The 24252-nt window shown below is 41.1% G+C and overlaps 1 protein-coding gene across 6 annotated transcripts in view; it reads left to right on the top strand.

The window, feature by feature from the left end:
* LOC125451551 (E3 ubiquitin-protein ligase RNF19A) overlaps nt 1-24252 on the top strand; it is a 266550-nt gene that overhangs the window by 105563 nt on the left and 136735 nt on the right. For all 6 annotated transcript variants that reach the window (XM_048528760.2, XM_048528762.2, XM_048528759.2 and 3 more), the window contains one exon: nt 4469-4528. In XM_048528760.2, the coding sequence (XP_048384717.1) occupies nt 4469-4528 (60 nt within the window). The remainder of the gene's footprint in view (nt 1-4468; nt 4529-24252) is intronic.

Genomic DNA, 24252 nt, shown 5'->3' on the forward strand with positions numbered 1-24252 from the left:
GGTTATCTCAGAGTACAGCAGGACTTTTATCAGATGGGCTGATGGCCAGATGGAATATAATTGGGATAAATGTGGAGTGTTGCATTTTGGTAAGGCAATTCAGGGCAGGACTTCTTATACTCTTAATAGTAGGGTCTTGTGGAGTGTTGCCAGACAAAGAGACCTTGGGGTGCAGGTTCGTAGATCCTTAAAGGTGAAGTCACCGGTTTAGTACACTTGCCTTTATTGGTTTAAATGTAAGAGTTGGGATATCATCTTGCACTTGTACACACATTGGTTAGGCTACTTTTGGAATACTGCATTCAGTTCTGGTCTCCCTGTTGTAGAAAAGATGTTGTTAAATTTGAAAAGGTTGCAGAAAAGGTTTGCAAGTATTTTGCTGGAGTTAGAGGATTTGAGCTATAGGGCGATGCTGAATAGGCTGGGGCTATTTTTCTTGGAGCGTTGGAGACTGATGGGTGACCCTATCGAGGTTTATAAGATCATGAGGGGCATGGTAGAGTGAATAACCAAGGTTTTTTTAACCAGGGTAGTGGAGTCCAAAATTAGAGGGCATAGGTTTAAGGTGAGAGGGGAAGGATTTAACAGGAACGTAAAGAGCAACTTTTTCATGCAGAGGATGTGCAAGTATGGAATGAGCTGCCAGAGGAAATGATGGAGGCTGGTACAATTACGACATTTTAAAAAGCATCTGGATCAGTCCATGAATAGGAAGGGTTTAGGGAGATTAATTTAGGCTATCTAGTGTGGATAAGTTGGACCGGAGAGCCTGTTTCCCTGCTGTATATCTCTGACCTGGTCTGCTTGATGTATTTGAATAGTGATTAAATGATGTGCAATTTAAAATCTAAGATTCATAGAAGTATTATACGAACGTTGGTTTGAGTCTTGGCACGGGGTTGCTTCTACTGATTTCCACCTGTTTACATACAAAATAGAGCCGGTTTGTTTATATGTTTTCTTAAATTGCCAGGGTACCCCTTTTTTAAAACCTAGTTTCAGGACACCATTGGGCAAAATAAGTTGCCTTTTACATGTTCTTTGGGATTCTAAAAGGAAACATGCTTGTGTGTAAGAAGTACATAAACTTTGGGACTGTCAAGGAACTGTTTAAAAACTGTCAACTATTGGGTGTAATTTTTTTTTAAATGTGAAAATTTGGGATTTATGCTGGATGACTGATTACACAACCTTTTTACACAGCATGTTAAGTAAGCATTTTTGTGCTTCTAGAATAGAAATGTTTTAGTAAGAGATTCATTCAAGGAATTTCATTGCAATTGATTTTTTTAAACAATGTGAATTGTTTCAATAGTAATATTTTAATAGTGACCAACAGAGACCAACTTCATTTTATGTCAATATGATTTCTGAGGTCTGTCTCTCGTGGATAGTAAGTGAATTGGCATGGAGCGGGTAGAGCAAAGTTTGGGGAGGATCATAATTTGGCACTAAGTTGGCATAGAGTCCATAAAGATAAGGGAGGGCCAAGATTGGTGTCATAGAAAGAGGGCCCATGGTGGGTGGGTTGAAGGGCATAGTCCAGCATGTGTATGCCACGCACGTGCATTAGCCCACAGACTCATTTCAGAGTCACTTGAATTGCCTCTGCATTCCCAACTTAGGGTGACAGTTCAGATCTGAGTGCACATCTAAAAGGGTTGCTTGATTCTGGAGACAAACGTACATAGTCAGGGTGGCTCTTGACAATCAGTGGAGGTGTGAAACAGCATGAAGGTGCAGGGAACTTAAGTGAACAATAGGACAAACTGGGGATTATCTTTAAATGATAAGATGGAAGGATTGAGAAGAAGGGTGAATTAGCGTTTGTGAATTCCAATTAGAGAAATAAGGTGGGAAACAAAGATTCCATTGAGAGACCAAAATGAAGAATAAAAATGTAATCCTCAAGCTGAAGGTGTAAGGCTCCATATTTTCTAATTGTTTCCTTTCTGGGCCAGAGAAATTGATTCGTCATTCATAATGATCTCATTGTTAAAAGGATACTTAGACGTTTAATTACTAACTTGATTGTATGTTGTGAGTTCACTGAGCAAATAGTTTGAAAGTGTAAAATGTTTGTGAAACTTGTAAGGGTACTGTAAGTGAAGTGTCATTTAAGCCGCTTGCTAATGAGGCTAACAATGGGTTGGCAGAAATCACTCAACATGTCTTGATTTATAATTTATTGGGGTATCTCTTCCTCACCAGAAGATGTCCAAAGAGTTATTTCAGTATTAAAATCAGCACAAAGCAATTTTTGCAACTATCTTATTAGTTTTAAGCCTCTGCATAGTACAGAGGCGTTTTGACCATTCCCATCACCAAGTGCGCCGATAGCATTACCCTGGGACTGCAATCAATGGTTTCTGTTAATTCCTTCCTTTATATGTTCGCTTTTGGACTTTTTTCACTGCTCGGATCCAGCCAGATCCATTAGGTGCAGATTTTAATGGAAGAAACTGTTTCTGTTAATGACTGATTTGGATATTAATAACACTTTTTGTGCTATTTGCACATCTTTGGTAGGGTAATTTGATGCAAAGATAAGTTTATACATGAAAAACTAAAGATTGTGGTAATGTGCCTACTTCTAGGCTAAAGTCCCACCTGCCCTGGAGAGAGCATCATGTGTCCAAAAAAGTGGATTTAAGAAACAAAAATAACAAACACTCAACAGAATTGAGAGTGAGAGGTGCTGATATTGACATATGTAAGCTTCTGAGGGAGTCTGAGATGGTAGATATTTCAAGGATGTCTCCCCACTTGTGGGAATCCAAAATGAGGAGAAACAGTTTCAAAATAAGAAGTCAGCCATTTAAGGTGGAGTAGAGCAAAAAATTCTTCTCAAAGGGTCATTAGTGGTTGGAATTCTCATCCCTAGCAGACAACCAGTTCTTGAATGTCTTCCAATTAAGGTTCAACAGATTTTTGATTGCGGTGCCAGTGTTGGATTGATTGCTTAGCAAGGGAGTTGTGTTATCAAGAGTAGGTAGGCAGCAGAGTTAAGGCCACACCAGATGAGCCTTGATCTTATTGACTGGTAGAGCATGTTTAAGGGCCTAAATGGACATCTCTTCCTGTTTCTTATTAAGTTGGCATTCTATTTAACTATAGGGAATGCTACAGCTATGATTAATTCGGCCCACGCCAAATGACCCCATATCTGAAAATGCATTAGAATTAGTGACCAGAGTTGAAGTGGGGAGTGCAGCATGAGGGGGAAAGTTTACATTGTCTTCTCAGCCAAGGACACTGAGACCAATTATAAGTCCCCTGCCATCACCTTGGAAAAGTAGTCAACCCTGGTTGAAAGTATTCTTGTACAAATGTTTATGGGCCATATGTATGTATTATTTTTCTGTTTTTAAAGTGTTAATTCTTCTAGGTATTTTTTTTTTGCACAAAACCTAGAATTGAAACCCGCTTATTTCATATTTACATCTCAGAATGTTGCTTCTTCCTAATTCATGAAACCCTTTTGAAACTGTAAACATTTAAGAGGAATTATAGGTTGAGTTTCTGGTATGTACACACTTCACAACGATTACAACTTGCAACACAGTTCAACTTTACTGCATCCATCCACAAAAATGAAAGTGATAACTCTGAATCATTTCCCCAGAGTGAAGCATGCAGCTGCTATCAGTTCATCTTTCCTCAAAAATGAGTTTACACTTGGTATGAAGCACCATTTACCAACTGTGTGGTAAATTATATAAGCCTCTCAGTAGGGGGTTCCATGGAGGGCTGGTTGGGCCTGGCTTGTTCCTTGGAAGGGCACGAGATGGCTGCCGCTGCAACTGAAAGGCTAACATCTCCAATTGCCAAGGCATGCCCATATGGCCCTGGTACAGAGATTTTTTTTTTAAAAGCTTGCCTGCTTGGCCTTCAGGGGGGTTCTTAACAACAACGCCCTCTTCTTCCTGTGGCCACAACAGTAGTTATCACTTTCAGTAGTGCTATGGAGCTACCAGTCCTTTGATTGTCCTGGCAGCTCTGATGAGCTGGCCTCAGTTGAACAGCAGTCCCGAGAGTGGCCTCTTAATTGGGTTTGCCTGTAATGTCTACCCCCTGGTTTCCATCATCTTTCCCTGTGGGCTGGGGGACTGGGTTTTGGTCCCAATGGTGGGACCAATTACGATATCGTAGTGTTTAAGCCTTGGATTTTCACTCACTCTTGGTGAGTGTGGGTTAACTTTTCACTGGCACTCACCTTGTTTATGTTTCTAATAAAGAGGCATCTTATTTTGGTGTAATCCCACACAATTATGCACTTTACAATCTGGCATATGTGCAGATATGAACTACGTTGTTCAAAAGAAAAATCTGACACGATAGTATCATACACTTAATATACCTACTACGAACTGCTCTAGATTAAAGTTCTTGAATTCATTAAATCTGCATTATAACTTGTCCTACCATGACACGAAATTAACTGCTGAACTACATTTACATTCTATAGCAGATTGAAAATGCAAAATCAGAATATAGGACCACACCCTGGGGCTCGCTGACTGCTTTGGTGAGTATTTGCTCGTATTGTTCGGAGGGGCTAGACAGAAATATCCGGTAGTTTTTCATTTCTTATTTTATCCATACGAGTCGCTTCTCTTGTATAAGACTGCCATGAGAAACTCGACCAACACACTGTCAACATCAGTCAGCACCTTCAGGAAAGGAAATTGAGGAATGGTGAGCGTTTGTACATTTTATTAGTCAATCTGTTCAGATGTGTTGTGACACACCTGTGGAATGGGTGTGATTTGGACTTGAGCCTTCTGGATCAGAGATAGGTACACTACCTATACACTATAAGACCCCTTAAAATTAGGATTTGTAAGATATGCAAACTGTTTAAATTGTTTTTAATGTTGTTAATCACTTACTTTAAATTTATTGAAAATTGAATTTAACTAACTTCCAAATGTTTAACTTCGAAATGCTGTTGCCTTCAAAGATCTGAGAATATGTGTCCCACCAGGTGTGCCTAATGTGCATTTCCCTTAACACTGTCCCCATTTAGGTTGTACTCCTTCTCTGCATTTTTTCTGGCAAAATCCTGTTATATTTTCCTATGTTTAAAATTAATCTGTCTTGTGCCTGGCTATTTCACCAGTGTCTCTGTTCACCTGCAGTCAGTTACAATTACCAACCATAGCATTTGCCTAGTGCCTTCAATGAGATAAACCTCAAAGTGCTTCAGCCTGAAAAACTTCCATCATATTCTACTTTCTGCCCCTTAGCTAATTTTGTATCCAGTACTGCCTCTGCCTTTTAATCCCATGGGCATAAGTTTGTTAAAGGTCACTTGTAAACTAAACAAAATAACTTTTGAAAGCTCATGTATAGATTAAAGGAACATTAAAACAGGAGTAGGCCATTCAGCCTCCTGATTTTGTTCTGCCATTGTGAGACAATGGCTGATCTGTGGCTAACTCCTAACTTGCCTTTGGCCCATATCCCTTAATATCTTTGCTTAACAATTATTTATAAATCTACTGCTGTTTGTGGAAGAAAGTTCCAGATGCCTGCCATCCTTTTTGTGAAGAAGTGCCTCCAAACATCTGCAGTTCCCATTATCTCTCCTAAGTAGTTGGGCTGTAATTTTGGATTATGGCCCTTGGTTCTAGAATCCCCAACCAGTGAATATAATTATGTTGTTTTCCTGTTAAACTTTGAAGTCTTCTAAATTCTAGAGAATACAGACCTAATTTGTATAATCTCTTTTAGAGTCATAAAGTCATGGAGATATACAACATGGAAACAGACCCTTCAGTCCAACTCGTCCATGGACTTCTCGAGGGAAAAGACCTTGTCTATTTACCCTAACAATGCCCTTATGACTTTATAAAACTCTGTAAGGTCATCCCTCAGCTTCTGACGATCCAGGGACAATAGCCCCTGTCTATTCAGCTTCTCCCTAGATCTCAAACCCTCCAGCCCTGGCAACACTCCTGTAATTACTTTCTGAGCCCTTTCAAGTTTCACAACACACTTTCTATAGCAGGGAAAGCAGAATTGCATGCAGTATTCTAATAGTGGTATAATTAATGTCTTGTACAGCTGCAAAATGAACTTCCAACTCCTATACTCAGTGCTCTGACCAACAAACGCAAGTATACCAAACGCCACCCTCACTATCCTATCTACCCATGACTTCACTTTCAAGGAACTGTGAACTTGTACACCAAGATGTCTTTGTTCAGCAACACTCACCAGGACCTTACCATTTAGAGTATAAGTCCTGTCCTGATTGGCCTTTCCAAAATGCAGCACTGCATTAATTTTAAACTCCACCTGGCATTCCTTGATCCATTTGCCCATCTGATCAAGATCCCGTTGTACTCTGGGGTAAAGTCCTTCGCTGTCCACTACACTTGCAATTTTGGTGTCATCTGCAAACTTACTATGTTCGCATCCAAATCCCTTACATAAATAACAAAAAATTGTGGACCCAGCACCGATCTTGGTCACACACCATGGGTCACAGGCCTACAGTCTGAAAAGCAGTGCTCCATACCAGCCTCTGTCTTCTACCTTTGAGCTGGTTCTGTATCCAAATAGCTGCTACTCCCTGTATTCAATGTCATCTAACCTTGTTAACCAGTCTACCATGAGGAACTTTGAATGCCTTACTGAAGTCCATATAGATCACGTCCACTGCTCTGCCCTCTATCAATCCTCTTCTCATAACTTAACCTCTGAAGTCTGGACATCAAACATTACATCCTCAACAATTTTGTCAAGTTAGATGTATGCATTTTGTTTCAGTACCCGCGTTGGCCGTTGTTTGTTAGAGAATAATTATCCACATGCCACTTAACTTTTTTCCTGGGACACTGCCTCAAGAGCTTTCCCACCAGTGACTTAAGGCTTGAATGGCCTGTGGCAGACTTGTCAATACCTCCTAATTTTTTTTTAAAACCAAGATGCATTATTAGCACTCTTCCAGCCCTCTGATACCTGTTGAATACCAAAGAAGGATTGGAAAGTTGCAAACAGATCACTGGTAATTTTCATTCTGACTTCCCTCAGGATCTTGGCTATATCATATCCAGCTCAGGTATCTTGTGAGGTGTCAACCCCACCACGCCCGGCACCTTCCCCTGCAACCACAGGAAATGCTACACTTGCCCCCATACCACCTCCCTCACCCCTATCCCAGGCCCCAAGATGATTTTCCACATTAAGCAGAGGTTCACCAGCACATCTGCCAATGTGGTATACTGCATCCACTGTACCCAGTGTGGCTTCCTCTACATTGGGGAAACCAAGCGGAGGCTTGGGGACTGCTCTGCAGAACACCGCCGCTCGGTTCGCAATAAACAACTGCACTTCCCAGTCGCAAACCATTTCCACTCCCCCTCCCATTCTTTAGATGACATGTCCATCATGGGCCTCCTGCAGTGCCACAATGATGCCACCCAAAGGTTGCAGGAACAGCAACTCATATTCCGCTTGGGAACCCTGCAGCCCAATGGTATCAATGTGGACTTCACCAGCTTCAAAATCTCCCCTTCCCCCACTGCATCCCAAAACCAGCCCAGCTCTTCCCCTCCACCCACTGCATCCCAAAACCAGTCCAACCTGTCTCTGCCTCCCTAACCTGTTCTTCCTCTCACCCATCCCTTCCTCCCACCCCAAGCCGCACCTCCATCTCCTACCTACTAACCTCATCCCACCTCCTTGACCTGTCCGTCTTCCCTGGATTGACCTATCCCCTCCCTACCTCCCCACCTATACTCTCCTCTCCACCTATCTTCTTTTCTCTCCATCTTCGGCCCGCCTCCCCCTCTCTCCCTATTTATTCCAGAACCCCCACCCCATCCCCCTCTCTGATGAAGAGTCTAGGCCCAAAATGTCAGCTTTTTTGCTCCTGAGATGCTGCTGGGCCTGCTGTGTTCATCCAGCCTCACATTTCATTATCCAGGTATCTTGTGACTAAGTTTTTGAGAACTTCTGTGTTCCTTTCTATCCATCACCATAACAAAATCCTTTACTATTACATTGACAGCACCCTCTTACTTGTGTAGGAAGTGCAAAGTGTTCCATACTACCTAACTGTTTCCTCAACAAAGTTTATATTCTGTTAAGTCTCATCGAGAGATCTATGACATTGACTGAGCTTAATGTTTTAGTATTTCCTCGTCAAAAGCTGGCAAAGTTGTACATTTTATAAGAATGATAACAACCAAAATGTGGTGTTTTTAAACTTGAAGTATAATAACTCCCATCAGTTCTAGACTCTTGCTTGTTCCAGCAAATGGCTTATTGTGCAGGGTCCCCCACCCCAAACATAATTACAGTATATCATAGCACTGGACATCAACTTTTCTTTTTATGACACGGTACACTATTCGTTGACTTAAAATCTATTCTAATAGGACATTTAATTCTCTGCTTTCATTTAATTGCTGTTCTAAAGTCATCTTCAATGTCAATTCAGCTTAATTGTAAAAAGCACTTAATAGATTCTGCTTTACCCTTTCTGTTTTAGAAAATAATAAAAACCTACCTCGCATTATGTTGTTTTGTCTAGACAAAGTCCGTAGTTCATTTCATTTGCCCTGACGTTGCGACACTGGAGTTCCATGATTAGAGTTGTCTTTGGTGCTAAACATGGAGATAAATTCGCTATCTCATCAATTATACACTGCTTTAGACATTATTACTAAAGAAAAACGCATATGTCTTAGCTCTGAGAATTAAGGTTTCCGCTCTGAGATCTATACCAGGACTGGATGGTCACAGATGGGTCATGCATAACGTGGTCAAACAGGTTGATTTGTCACCTGGCTTGGTGACCTATTCTAGGATATACAAACTACCAAAAATAGATGCATATGTTTTGTCTGCCTTGTGCATACCTAGGCTTAGAAGACTTTTCATATCCAGTCCCACAAAATAAATGTGAATACTATTGAAGTAATTTATAAAATTTCTAGACTTTGGTACTTTACCATACGACCTAGGAGCGGAAGTAAACCATTCAGCCCGTTGAGTTCATTCCACTATTCAGTGAGAACAAGTACATGGTTCAATCAAAACGGTTGTCAAATAGCTAATCACTTGCCATTAGGAAAAAAAATTACTAACTTTTTGTGTAATAAATAAAATGACAGGTTTTAACTTCATGTAATTTTTTAAAAATTATTTTAGAGTAAACATTCCGGAGTAGTGCTACAGAAAAAGTTACTCAAGACATAAAAAAACCCGGAGAAAGCATATTTGAATGAATCGCTGACGCAGACTTGTGACCACGGAGTACGAAAGTGCAACTTTAACACATTTGATTGCACAATCGCCTGTTTGGCTTGATTACATTTGAAGTGGATATTGCACATTATCTGCTTTTTTAAAAATTTAACAAACGTTTATTTTAGGAGCTTTAATCCCCCTGTTGGGAAACCATAAACCATCTGATTTGGGCTTGGTTCAGTCTGAGCTATTTTGACTTTTCTCTGTTTAAATGCACTTTGAGGATTTCTGTGCAATGGATTTTTCTACAATGTGGGTGTAATTTCTATGAATTCATATTAAATGTCACTGGGAATGCAAAGGATTTATGATTTTTTTCTCTCCTCTCTCAAAGTTTGAGAGGAACTAAATACTATCGGCAATATAGTATGTCATATTAATCGCTGAGGTTTCGGACTTGAAGCAAGTCTTTGTAGAGCCTGATTGCCTGTACGTTTTAATCCAAGAAATGTACAAAACAGTTTATTGTTGTAAGTTTTTTTTAAAGTTTAATTCAATATTTTTCCATTTATTCAACATTTCTGGCACCAGTCCCTAATGAGCCTCCTCAAGTCTAAAAACATAGGTAATGCTTACAGTTGTTCTGCGGAAGAGTTTGGCCTTGGAGAGAAATAAATCTGCTTTCAGTATCTTTCATTATTTCAGTTCCTGTTTTGAGTTAGGAATATTGTCTGGGATGCAGAAATTAAGACCTGATGATAGCAGCACAAACAGGTAAATATTTAGTATTTCTGCGTTTTAGACGTCATTCTTCTTGTGGGCAAATTTTGGATATCTGCATAAATTTCTACACCCCTTACAAAATAATCAAACATAGAACACAGTGCAGTACAGGCCCTTCGGCCCACGATGTTATGCTGAACTTTTATCCTAAACTTAAGGTCTATCTAACCTCCACCGCTACCTTGTACTGTCATCCATGTGCCTATCTTATAGCCGCTTAAATGCCCCTGATGAGGCCAGCTCACTACCCTCTCTCTGGCAATGCATTCCACACCTACCCCTACCACTCTCTGAGTAAAGAACCTACCACTGACGTCTCCCCGATTATCTATCTCCTTTCACTTTAAAACTATACTCCTTGTAAAAGCTACCTCTACCCTAGGAAAAAGTCTCTGGCTGTCTACTCTATCTATACCTCTGATCATATTGTACACCTCTATCAAGTCACCTCTCATCCTTCGTCGTTCTAAAGAGAAAAGCTGTAGCACTCTCAACCTTTCCTCGTAAGACCTTCCCTCCATTCCAGGCAACATCCTGGGAAATCTCCTCTGCACCTTTTCCAATGCTTCCACATCTTTCCTGAAATGACATGACCAGAACTGGACACAATACTCCAGATGTGGCCAAACCAGGCTTTTGTATAGCTGGAGCATAACTTCTCGGCTCTTGAACTCAATCCCTCTATTAATGAAAGTTAACACACCATACACCTTAACAACTGTATCTACATGGGTGGCAGCTCTCAAGGAATTGTGAACACGAACCCCAAGATCCCTCTGCTCCTCCACATTGCCAAGTATCTTTCCATTAACCGTCTATTCTGCTTTCAAGTTTGTCCTTCCAAAATGAATCGCCTCACACTTGTCAGTGTCAAACTCCATCTGCCACTTCTCAGCTCAGCTCAGCATTCTATCAATGTCCTTTTGTAACTTAGAACAGCCCTCCGCACTGTCCACGACATGACCCACCTTCGTATCGTCTGCGAACTTACTAATGCACCCTTCCACTCCTTCATCCAAATCCTTTACAAAAATCACAAATAGAAGATGACCCAGACAGATCCTTGTGGTACACCTCATAACTGAGCACCATGCTGAATATTATCTGTCCACTACCACTCTTTGTCTTCTAAGAGTCAGCCAATTCTGAATCCAATCTGCCACATTTCCCCCTATCCCATACCTCCATACCTTCTGCATGAGCCTACCATGGGGAACCTTATCAAACCCCTTACTTAAATCCATGTATACCACATCCACTGCTCCTCTTCATCCACGTGTTTGGTCACCTCTTCAAAGAATTCAATAAGATTTATGAGGCATGATCTATCCCTCACAAATCCACACGCTGACTATCAGGAATCAAACTGCCTTTCTAAGTCATCATAAATCCTGTCTGTCAGAGCCCTTTCCAATAATTTGCCCATCACTGACGTAAGGTTAACTGGCCTGTAATTTCTGGGGTTATCCCTATTCCCTTTTTTTTTCGAAGAAGGGAATGACGTTTGCCTCTTTCCAATCTTCTGGCACTATAGTGAACAACGAGGATGAAATGTTCATCGGCAAAGGCCCTGCAATCTCGTTTGTCGCTTCCCATAGAATCCTTGAATAAATCCCATCAGGCCTGGGGGTCTTATTTATCTTCAACTTCCTCAGAATTCCTTGCACATCTTTACTAACATCAACCTCTTCCAGCCTACCTGCCTATTTCACAACACCCTCCTGTATAACTAGGACCCTCTCAGTTGTGCATACTGAAAAAAGTATTCATTAAGGACCTCTCCTATCTCGTTAAGCTCCATGCACAAATTCCCTTTACAAACCTTGATTGGCCCGACCCTATCTCTGGTCACTCTCTTGTTCTGCGCATATGTGTTAAAAAAAAAGACCTGGACATTTTCCTTGATTCTATCCGCCAAGGTTTTCTCATGCCCAGTTATAGGTCTCCTAAGCCCTTTCTTCAGCTCCTTCCTGGATAACTTGTATCCCTTTACAGCCTTTTCAGCTCCTCTTCCTAAACTTGCATAAGCCTCCTTCTTCCTCTTAACCAGTCGTTCAACCTCACTCGAGAACCATGGCTCCCTCACTTGACCGCATCTGCTCTGCCTGCTAGGGACAAACATATCGAGCATATGCAGTATGCATTCCTTAAGTAATTTCCACATTTCTGTGGTGCTGTTCCCTGACAGCATCTGTTCCCAATTTATGTTACCCAGTTCTTGCCTAACAGAATTTTAATTACCCTTCCCCCAATTGTCAACTTTACCCTGCCATATGTACCTATCCTTATCCATGACTATTGTGAAAGAAACAGAGTTATGATCGCTACCACCAAAATGCTTTCCTACCAGCAGGTCTAACACTTGGCCCGGTTCGTTGCCAAGCACCAAATCCAAAGTGGCCTCTCCTCATGTTGGTCTATCTACATACTGTGTCATGAATCCTTCCTGAACACACTGGACAAAATCTGCTCCAACAAAACTATTACAACTAAAATGTTTCCAATTAATATTTGGAAAGTTGAAGTCACCCATGAATACGACCCTGTGACTTCAGCACCTTTCCAGTATCTGCCTCCCAATCCGCTCTTACTTCTCTGCAACTATTAGGGGGTCTGTTTTCAAAAAAAATCTCCAACAAAGTGACTGCTCCTTTCTTGTTCCTGACATCAACCCAAACTGACTCTGTAGACAAGATAACAGTGTGAAGCTGGATGAGCATCTCAGCAGCAGCAGGAGATGCTGCTTGGCCTGCTGTGTTCATCCAGCTTCACACTTTGTTATCTTGGATTCTCTAGCATCTGCAGTTCCCATTATTTCTGACTCTGTAGACATATCATTCTCGAACTGCCTTTCAGTAGCTGCTATACTCGCCCTGACTAGCAATGCCACTCCCCCACCTCTCTGTCCACCCTTCCTATTTCTTTTAAAGCATCTAAATCCTGGAACTTCCAACAACCATTCCTGTCCCTGAATTACCCAAGTTTCTGTAATGATCACAACATCATAGTTCTGAATACTGACCCATGCTCTAAGTTCATCCGCTTTATTTCTGATACTTGTAGCATTGAAGTACACATACCTCAAACCATCTCGGTGTCCGCAATTACGCTCCATAGACCACATTTCATTATAAACCACCTCATTCCCTGTTGTGTCTGTTGGAAGGCCGAATACCTGATCCTCTGAATTATAAATCTGGTTCCCTACCCCCTGCTAAACTAGTTTAAACATCCCTAACAGCTATAGCAAACCTCCTAACCAGGATATTTGTGCCCTTCCGGTTCAGGTGCAACCTGTCCTTACTGTACAGGTCCCACCTTCCCCAGAATGTGCTCCAATTATCCACATATTGGAAGCCCTCCCTCCTTCACCAGCCCTGTAGCCATGTGTTTAGCTGTACACTCTCCCTATTTCTTACCTTGTTATCACGTGGTACTGATGTTATCTCTGGATTACTTACACTGATTGTCCTGGACTCCAGCTTCCAACCTAACTCCCTGCACTAATTTTTCACATTCTCAGTCCTTTTTCTACCTATATCATTGGTACTGATGAGTACCATGACTGCTGGTTGCTTACCACCCACCCACCCCCAACTTAAGGATCTTGAAGACATGATCTGAGACATCATGGACCCTGGCACTCAGGAGGCAACATACCATCCTTTCATCTCGTTCGCGTCCACAGAACTGCCTGTCTGTGCCTCTTACTATCGAGTCCCCCACTACAATTGCTCTCCTATTCTTCCCCCTTCCCTTCTTTGCCACAGGGTCAGGCTCAGTGCCAGAAACCTGTCTGTTGTGGCTTTCTCCTGGTAGGTCATCTCTTCACCCCCCCCCCCCCCGCAACAGTATTCAAAACAGTATACTTATTATTGAGGGGAACGGCCACAGGGGATCCCTGCACTGTCTGCCTATTCTCTTTGCCCTTCCTGACAGTCACCCAGCTACCTTTGTCCCATATCTTGGGTGTGACGACCTCCTTGTAACTCCTCTCTATCACTATAATATCTCTACAATAAATTCACCTATAGGTATAATCTGCAACAAGAAATAAGACACATAAATGAGAAAGATCTACACATTGACTACAGAGTATTATCATAGAAGCACTAAAAAAAATTCTAAGGTATTCAAGTTAATTACACTGTCCGTTCTCTCCAATGCCCCAAGTTCTGAACACTTTAGTAAATCATGCCGCTGCTAATATTGTGAAGACATCAGTACCTGTATGGATATCCAAGTATTCAGTTACAAATTAACTCTCAGCATAGAAGGTTTAGGAATTAATATAAGCTATTTAAGCTATTTTCACTTTTTTCCAATTCCATGGATCATAATGTTTAAGCTGCTTTCACCGTTAGTGACATAGAACGTAGCTAAGGTGCACATTTTTTGAATTGATTTATAAAGTTGAGTCATCTGAAATATAATTTTACAGCTTGTATCTTGAAGCTCAAACAGTTTGGGAGATTTTCATATTTTCCATTGAACTGTTATGTGATCAAACCTTTCACAAATACACATTTTGAACAACAATAAACAACCGTGTTTTCTAAAAGCACAATGCAGTTTGTGTTGAAAACAACAAATGCTGGAGATCACGGCAGTTCAGGCAGCATCTGTGGAGAGAGAGCAAACTAACGTTTCGAGCCTTGATGACTCTTCATCAGAGCTGGTGAAGTGTGCAGGGGACAGCATTTATTGCCGTAGTTAGTGGGGGGGGAGCGGTGGGGGACATTGTGGTTGGGAGTGCTGAGGGTGGGGAGGGTCAGATGTTGATAGTTCAGATTAAGTTTGTGTATCATTCTTTTGAAGTGTTAGATCTGTCATGGGCTTTGCAATTTTTCCACAGAAATCATGACCTGGTTTCCACTATTAAACTGTTGTTTGTTCCATCTATTCTCCATTCCAAGAGTACACAGGCTGACTGAAGCACCTCAACTTTCATGACAGCCAAAATTTGATAACTCAGCACAGCTCCGATATAAAATCTGGCACATTTTGATCAGTTGTACTTTGTCTTTATCAATTTAGCGCAGCTAGTTCATAGTTATGTCTTTGGTCCCCTATTGTCCATTGGCACGTAGATTTATCTGTTCAAATGATAATATTGTTGAGGAGCAGTAAATTTGTTCCATTCTGCTTAGGTTGGTAGATTCTGTAGCACAACCTTTTTCTCTGAATGAAATCCCCAGCAACAATCAGTCATTCCCCTGTACACGAATAATCTTAAATAATATTCCTCTTTCCACCTCCCTTGCTCCCTGATCCAAGATACGTACAAGTTTGGAGCCTCCTGTCTTCTCTCTGAATACCAACTCATATCCATTTTTGGGAAGGGTCTAGGCCCGAAACGTCAGCTTTTGTGCTCCTGAGATGCTGCTTGGCCTGCTGTGTTCATCCAGCCTCACATTTTATTATCTTGGTATTCTCCAGCATCTGCAGTTCCCATTATCTCTCATATCTATTTTTTGCTTGAATGTAAGTTTACACACATTAATTATAGTCCAAAGTGCTTCTAAGCTTATTTAGTTTTTCAATGATAGGGTTTTACTGTGAATAACATTCAACCGCTAAGTAGTTTCTTTAGAGGGGAGTAAAAGTTTACAATGTTAGCAATCCAAATGTGACACACTAAAGAAGCGCATATGTGCCTGACTAGTTCTGTTTAGCTTTGGAGGCAATTGCAACGGCCAATCTGAATCAGTCATTCACCCAATATTAATAATAGCCGCATGCCAATGATTCCACGGCACTTCAGCATTCAGATCAACTTGATTCACTGGAAATTGAGATTTTATGTCTGCCTTTTCTCTAAATTGCAGGTCACAATGTAGTGAGGAGTATTGCAATCTTAGAAGGAGAATATCGCATTTTATTGGCAATAACGAAGTGTGGAGCTGGATGAACACAGCAGGCCAAGCAGCATCTTAGGAGCGCACGAGCTGACGTTTCGGGCCTAGACCCTTCATCAGAAAAGCTTTGCGCTCCTAAGCTGCTGCTTGGCCTGCTGTGTTCATCCAGCTCCACACTTTGTTATCTCTGATTCTTCAGCATCTGCAGCTCCCATTGCCTCTGATTGATTACATTTTATTGAATGGCCTGGAATGTACTAGTTCTAATTTTTTTTATTGACGATACAATCATATTTAACTAAGAAATGGGTAACTACCAACGTGAGACATGCCATTTAAAATAAAGCAAAAGAACTTCAGAAGGTGGAGATGTGAAACAAAAACTAAAATTGCTAAAGAAACTCAGGAATGGCAGCATTTGTGGAGAGAATGCAGAGTTAATGGTTCGAGTCCACTGAACTTTTTATAGAATGTGACATAAAATGTAATTCTAAGGAGAGTGTGTGTCAAACAGATCATGCAATTTGTACAGCTTTGCGTATTCAATTTTTGAAATGGGTGCAAATTTTCAATTCAGATGCACTTTATGCAGCTATTTGGGATGAAAACAACCTAGATTTAATTTAGTCGATTTGCAGCTTTCTGAGATTGTGCGGGATATCATGAAGTTACTCCAAGTGTGAACCAGAAGTTCATCTTTTAAACGTAGTGCCTGAAAATTACTTCAGGGTATTAAGAGTAGGCGGGATTTGAGTGAACAATGGTCAGTAGGAATTAAGTTCAGTTTGAATAAAACAGTAGATGGATGAATCTTGCCCTCAGTTTACGATTTTGTTTTAGCCCTAGATGCATCATAGCATTAAGGTATCTCAGTTCTAATTTATCCTCCCCATTGAAACTTAGCCCAATATATCAAGGTAACCTTTCAACAACAAATCAAAACTATATTTTGCTTTTTAGAACTACACTAAAACAAAGTTTGACATTGAAACACATAAAGAGCTTAATCAGCCGTGTATTGGAATAATAAAATCAATGGAGTTAAGTTGTGATTGGGGGTTCAGCAACATGAGAAATGGTGAAGTGTATAAATCTCAGTGATGGAAATAGGTTCTTTTATTAATGTCACAGATAAATGTTTAGAAATCCATCTCCAGCTCAGACAGTCTGGCTAGCCTGCAGTTGCCAGGGAGAAGATGGGAGCTGCTGAAGAATTAGAGCTTGTGATAGCAACCTGGCTTCAACAGTTCAAATAATTAGTTGGAGGAAATGCTCCTCATCCAATACTGGAGGCCAAAAAAAAGCTGTCTGACCATTGTAAAGACGTAAGAGGGATCAAGGGTAGGAAGGAGAGCTGGGTGTCGTCCATCTGCATGTGGAAACTGGTGCTGCATTTTAAAATTTTGGTGAGAACCATGTATATAAGCAACAGTGGAGAGGGTTAGATCCTTTTGGTGACATTAGAGGTAGTGGTGCACAACTGTGAAGAAAAACCATTGCAACAACTGCAGTTACATAGGAATGGAACCAGGCAGTGCAGTCCCACCCAGCTGGATAACAATGGAGAGGTGCTGCAGCATGGTTTCATCAACTGTCTCAAAGGTTAATAAAGATACAAGACTTTTTGTCGCATTCAAATAGGACTGCATTCGTAACTTTGAGAGCCATTTTGGTACTGTAGCGGGGAAAAAGCCTGAATGGAGAAATTCAAAATTGGAGTTTCAAGAAAGACCAGCATGGCTTTGAAGAATTTTGATGAGGAAAGTGGAGATGGGTTGGAAGTTTACAAAGTCAGAAGGCATGAAAGGACTTTTTTTCTAATGGGCAAAGAGAAAAGTACTGGAAGGGATAGAACTGTTGACGTTAGCTAATAAGCCTAGGGAAGATAGGTTTTATAGCAGAGAAGCCAGAGAATGAAACGAGTTGAAAGCTAGAAAAGGAGAGAACCTTAAACAATGTTTGACAGAGTGACTTAGGAGGAGGGAGAGAAGCACGGCAGCAGCCAATGATTGAAACTATTCAGTGTCACAAGCTGCACACACTTTTAGGACGCGATGGTGGAAGAGACACAGGTATTTAGGAAGATGCTTTACAGTACAGAAAAGCCAGAGCAGTAATTGCATTCCATGGTAATTCTGGCATATTGATCATTTTGGCAGATGAGCAAGATCTAGTTTGACACGCACTCTTCTGAGAATTACATTTTATGTAACATTCTATAAAAAGCTCAGTGGACTCGAACCATTAACTCCTGCATTCTCTCCACAAATGCTGCCATTCCTGAGTTTCTTTAGCAATTTTAGTTTTTGTTTCACATCTCCACCTTCTGAAGTTCTTTTGCTTTATTTTACCCATTTCTTAGTTAAATCTGATTGTATAGTCAATAAAAAAAATCAGGTGAAACCAAACCTGATAGTAAATGATTCACGCAGCTGTTAGCCATTTCATCTAATGCCTGCATCCCTTAGACTTGAGGGAGTGGAGATCAGCACCATACTGGGAAACAAATAGAGTAAGAGAAATATAATGGTTTAATGGTAGACCAGGGCATAGATGTTGGTGATGGAGTGCAATGTAGCAGGTCAACACCTCAAGAAATGTGATGAATAGTTGCCCCATAATTTAGCAGATGGAATTTCACAGTGCTGTTGAGAGAGTTGGTGTTTCATGCGAAAAAAAATCTTTCACATCACTGAGATATGAAGGAGGAGTTCATGTGTGGAATTTGAATACAATCTTGCATTAGTATACCAGTTTAGTGATTAAATTAAAAGTGCTTTAAGAATTTGTTCAGAATATGAGATATGTGGTTTTGTACATTGTGGCTATGAATACAAAAACGAGGCAATCGCACCTAGTCAAAAAACATACAACCTCCTTTTAAGAAGTGCAATATTTTGATGATAAATTACCAAGTATCTCTTTCTCACAGTACATTTCTTTTTAATTACAATTTTCCTTGGGTGCATTAAATGGGAACATTAGCCAAATGGTTAATGTCCTGGACCTGCAATCCACCACAATGCATTTGAGAAATTCTACTTCACAAATCTAATACATAAAATGAAGATTGCTTGTTTGGTATCATAACCCAGCTATGCTTCGAGGCATAGGAATCTGCCATCTCCACCTGATCTAGCCTACATGCAACTCTCTACCCTATTACTTGGTTGAATCTTAAAGCTCTCACTAATTAAGGGTGGGCAGTAACTGTGGCTTTGTCTGTTATCTACATCCTAAAGACATTTTTTAAAAAAATTGGTGGCTGAATGAATGAAATAAAACTTCCATTTATGAAGCATCTTTAAAACAGTTGATCAATGTGTATGTGAGAGATAATGGGAACTGCAAATGCTAGAGAATCTGAGATAGCAAGGTGTAGAGCTGGATGAACACAGCAGGCCAAGCAGGAAGGCTGATGTTTCAGGCCTAGAACCTTCATCAGAAATGGCGGAGGGGAAGAGGGTTCTGAAATAAATAGGGAGAGAGGGGGAGGCGGATCGAAGATGGATAGAGGAGAAGATAAGCAGAGAGGTTATAAGAGAGTTGCAGTGGGAGAGAGATCCCCTGAGGTTTGTCCGGAGGGAGGTGTATCATCCCCGCCTCTTTAACTTGTCTGTCTCCTCTCCACTGATCCACGTGGATGTGTTGACATCAGATGGTTGCATTCAGAATGTTCTTTTCCAGAAAAGGTGAACATTAATGATTTGAATTTTATGAGATTTACACTATTTAGTTGCTTCCTTTATGCTAACCCAGTATTTTATATAGCTGTTTGTGTATTTTAAAGAGAACAGAAAATCAGATTCTGTGATGTGAAAATAAGCCCAGTACAAGATAAAATGCTAGGGTGTGGTTTTACTAGTAAACTACTGTACTGTGGTTTCCAGCACTGTTACGGAAAGCAGGTTGTGGTTCACTCACTGCTTGGCACCCTTGGTGTTTCTACTCCCTTATCATGTTTTCATTGCATACATAAAGCAGTCAAGTTTATTGAGGATTAAGAAAAGAAATATTTTACTGATACATTTCCTTTTAATTTTGTTGAAAATAGGTTAATACAGTGCACCCTGCATTTTCCAGACTATCTATTGTCTTCTGTTAATTTAGGAAAGCATGATAAGAAAATGCACAAAACAATTGTTTATTTTCATGGCAGTCAGAGCCAGTTTCAATTATACCACTGTGCACAGGAAATCTGTAGCATGGGCTAGAAAGAGGGATTAAAGGATTAAGAGGATTAACTGAGAGGCTAGGGTTTATATATAAACAGAAACAATAGCTGTTTGGACTGTAAATGACTTCTGTCATTCCTTCGCATGTCAAATGTAGTCAATGAAGACAGTGTGTATTAATCCACCTTAGTGTAAATGTTGTAATGTTTAAGCAAAATTATTTTTCAATGAAAAGAACTATTTTCTGTTAATCATTAGAAACAATCTGTGCCCTGTAGTAGCCCTGTGAAAGAGCCTGATTTAGGACTCCTAAATTTTATTCAATATCAAGTATACACAGCTACCCCATGTTATTGGATTTACTTGGAGACTGCGACTGTGGTGGTATGGTAACACAGTGGTTTGCACTGCTGCCTCACAGTGCCAAGTACCTGGGTTCAATTCCAACCTCTGGATGTCTCTCTCATGTGAAATATGCACATCTTCCATACTCCTCATGTCTATGCGGGTTTCCTCCCACAGTCCAAAAATACGCCATGCTAAATATAGGGATAGAGTGGGGGCTGGGTCTGAGTAGGATGCTCCTCAGAGAGGCAATGCAGACTCATTGGGCTCAATGGCCTCTTTTCACACTGTAGCGATTTTGGTTTTTTTAAAACAGAGGAAACTCTGACTGCTTGGTGTACCATGCCATTTCATGACTTGCAATACTGCCCCTGTTAATTGCTTGTTACTCAACAGATAGGTGGACACAGCAAATGATTAATCCTTTCGTGAGGTCATGTCTATAGTGAAAGCACAGTGTGATAATGAGCTATACAGATGAAGTCTGGGAGACTGAGTGACTTGAGGTCAGAAACTGGGCAGACATCTCTGGGAACTTTTCTGAAGAAGGGTCTAGGCCAGAAACATCAGCTTTCCTGCTCCTAAGACGCTGCTTGGCCTGCTGTGTTCATCCAGCTCTATACTTCGTTACGTCAAACATGTCCTGGGCCTGGCTCCAGTTCCAGTCTACATGTGGCCTTCTCAATCTGACAGCTGCGACAGTCATGTTGAAATAAATTCACACAGTTTCCAGTTTCTAACGGACTACAGGCACTCAGCACAAATTGTGCCAAACTGACAGTAAACTCAAAGGTCATACAATGATTGCTGCAAGAATGGAAAATGACAGACTGATGCAAATAGATATCCTCCTGTAAAGATCTACTGAAGCACAATGTTTAAGCAGAACAGAGGAAACTTTAACCAATGTTTAGCCATGAACGTGATAGAACATAGAACATAGAACATAGAACAGTACAGCACAGAACAGGCCCTTCAGCCCACGATGTTGTGCTGACCATTGATCCTCATGTATGCACCCTCAAATTTCTGTGACCATATGCATGTCCAGCAGTCTCTTAAATGACCCCAATGACCTTGCTTCCACAACTGCTGCTGGCAACGCATTCCATGCTCTCACAACTCTCTGTAAAGAACCCGCCTCTGACATCCCCTCTATACTTTCCTCCAACCAGCTTAAAACTATGACCCCTCGTGTTAGCCTTTTCTGCCCTGGGAAACAGTCTCTGGCTATCAACTCTATCTATGCCTCTCGTTATCTTGTATACCTCAATTAGGTCCCCTCTCCTCCTCCTTTTCTCCAATGAAAAAAAGTCCGAGCTCAGTCAACCTCTCTTCATAAGATAAGCCCTCCAGTCCAGGCAGCATCCTGGTAAACCTCCTCTGAACCCTCTCCAAAGCATCCACATCTTTCCTATAATAGGGCGACCAGAACTGGACGCAGTATTCCAAGTGCGGTCTAACCAAAGTTTTATAGAGCTGCAACAAGATCTCACGACTCTTAAACTCAATCCCCCTGTTAATGAAAGCCAAAACACCATATGCTTTCTTAACAACCCTGTCCACTTGGGTGGCCATTTTAAGGGATCTATGTATCTGCACACCAAGATCCCTCTGTTCCTCCACACTGCCAAGAATCCTATCCTTAATCCTGTACTCAGCTTTCAAATTCGACCTTCCAAAATGCATCACCTCGCATTTATCCAGGTTGAACTCCATCTACCACCTCTCAGCCCATCTCTGCATCCTGTCAATGTCCCGTTGCAGCCTACAACAGCCCTCTATACTGTCAACGACACCTCCAACCTTTGTGTCATCTGCAAACTTGCTGACCCATCCTTCAATCCCCTCATCCAAGTCATTAATAAAAATTACAAACAGTAGAGGCCCAAGGACAGAGCCCCGTGGAACACCACTCACCACTGACTTCCAGGCAGAATATTTTCCTTCTACTACCACTCGCTGTCTTCTGTTGGCCAGCCAATTCTGTATCCAGACAGCTAAGTTCCCCTGTATCCCATTCCTCCTGACCTTCTGAATGAGCCTACCATGGGGAACCTTATCAAATGCCTTGCTGAAGTCCATATACACCACATCCACAGCTCGACCCTCATCAACTTTTCTAGTCACATCCTCAAAGAACTTGATAAGGTTTGAGAGGCATGACCTGCCCCTCACAAAGCCGTGTTGACTGCATTTAATCAAGCCATGCTCTTCCAGATGGTCATAAATCCTATCCCTCAGAATCCTTTCTAACACCTTGCAGACGACAGACGTGAGACTTACTGGTCTGTAAGTGCCGGGGATTTCCATATTTCCTTTCTTGAAGAGAGGAATTACATTTGCCTCTCTCCAGTCTGTGTGATTACTTGACATTAACTCGAGTTCTTAAATATTGTTTCTCAACACTAAAATTGTTTGTGTCAATGAGTGAAAAATCCATTTTAAAATAGAGAGCAGCTTAGAAAATAATGATAAAATACAAAAAAAACCCCAAAGATTTGTAGATGGTGGAGCTCTGGAGGAAAAAAAAATCAAAAACAGAAATTGTTTGAGAAACTTTGGAGGTCTGGCTGCATCATGAATAGGTTGCTCTGAGTTTCTCAAACAATTTCTGTTTTTGCTTAAGGATAAAATATGTTTACCTTGGCTGAGGAAGGGTCTCCAGACCTGAAACATTAATTCTGATTTTTTTTCTTCACGGATGCTGCCAGACCAACTGAGCTTTTCCGGCAACTTTGTTTTTGTTAGTTTGGATGTTATTTGCCCCACAATTAGCCTGTTAGCAGTTGCTGGTCCGGACCAAATGTGCAGTCTGAAATAACAAGGTGTAGAGCTGGGGTAATAGGAACTGCAGATGCTGGAGAGCCGGAGATAACAAGGTGTGGCGCTGGATGAACACAGCAGGCCAAGCAGTACCTTAGGAGCAGGAAAGCTGAGGTTTTGGGCCTAGACCCTTCTAGGCCCAAAACGCCAGCTTTCCTGTTCCTAAAATGCTGCTTGGCCTGTTGTGTTTATTCCAGTTCCACACCTTGTTATCAAGGCGTAGAGCTGTCTCTTCATTTGAGAGAGGTACCACAACATGAGGCAGAATAGTGAGTGTTAATTAAAGTTCACAAGTACATGACTTATCTTGATGAAGTGATAATGGTAGATTGTAAAGGGGTATTATTCCTTTGGGAAAGGTGAACAGTTCAACTGGCAGATCCCAAGTTTTGGTTAACTGTTACAGCTACAGGCACTTTTAAGGAGAAACATGACCACCGCACAAGGAAATCAACAGTACAAAACTTAAGTAAACAATAACACTGAAACCAAATCATTCATAAAATCTTGCAGAACAGGGGAGCAGTTTCTCCTTACTTTGTGAAAAACCTTTGTTTGTAAGACTTATATCATACTTCCTTTTAATATTCTCTGCTCCAAGGATGGCAGCCCCCACACTTCCACATGAGGGGAGTCTCTTGTTCCAGATATCATTCTGGTAAATCTCCACATCCCTCTTCTTAAGGCCTTGACATCCTTCTTAATATATGGAATATAGAAATGAAAGCTGTACCCCAGTGGAGACTTCAAGATAATAAAATGTGAGGCTGGATGAACACAGCAGGCCAAGCAGCATCTCAGGAGCACAAAAGCTGACGTTTCGGGCCTAGACCCTTCATCAGATGAAGGGTCTAGGCCCGAAACGTCAGCTTTTGTGCTCCTGAGATGCTGCTTGGCCTGCTGTGTTCATCCAGCCTCACATTTTATTATCTTGGAATCTCCAGCATCTGCAGTTCCCATTATCTCTGATACTATTTTAACCCCCCAGTGGAGACTTTATCATTTCCAATGATTTTTGGGGGCTTTGTTGCTTTTGTAAATTAAACCTCTATCTGTAAGGC

Source organism: Stegostoma tigrinum, chromosome 5 (assembly GCF_030684315.1).
Source record: "Stegostoma tigrinum isolate sSteTig4 chromosome 5, sSteTig4.hap1, whole genome shotgun sequence".
NCBI lineage: Eukaryota > Metazoa > Chordata > Chondrichthyes > Orectolobiformes > Stegostomatidae > Stegostoma > Stegostoma tigrinum.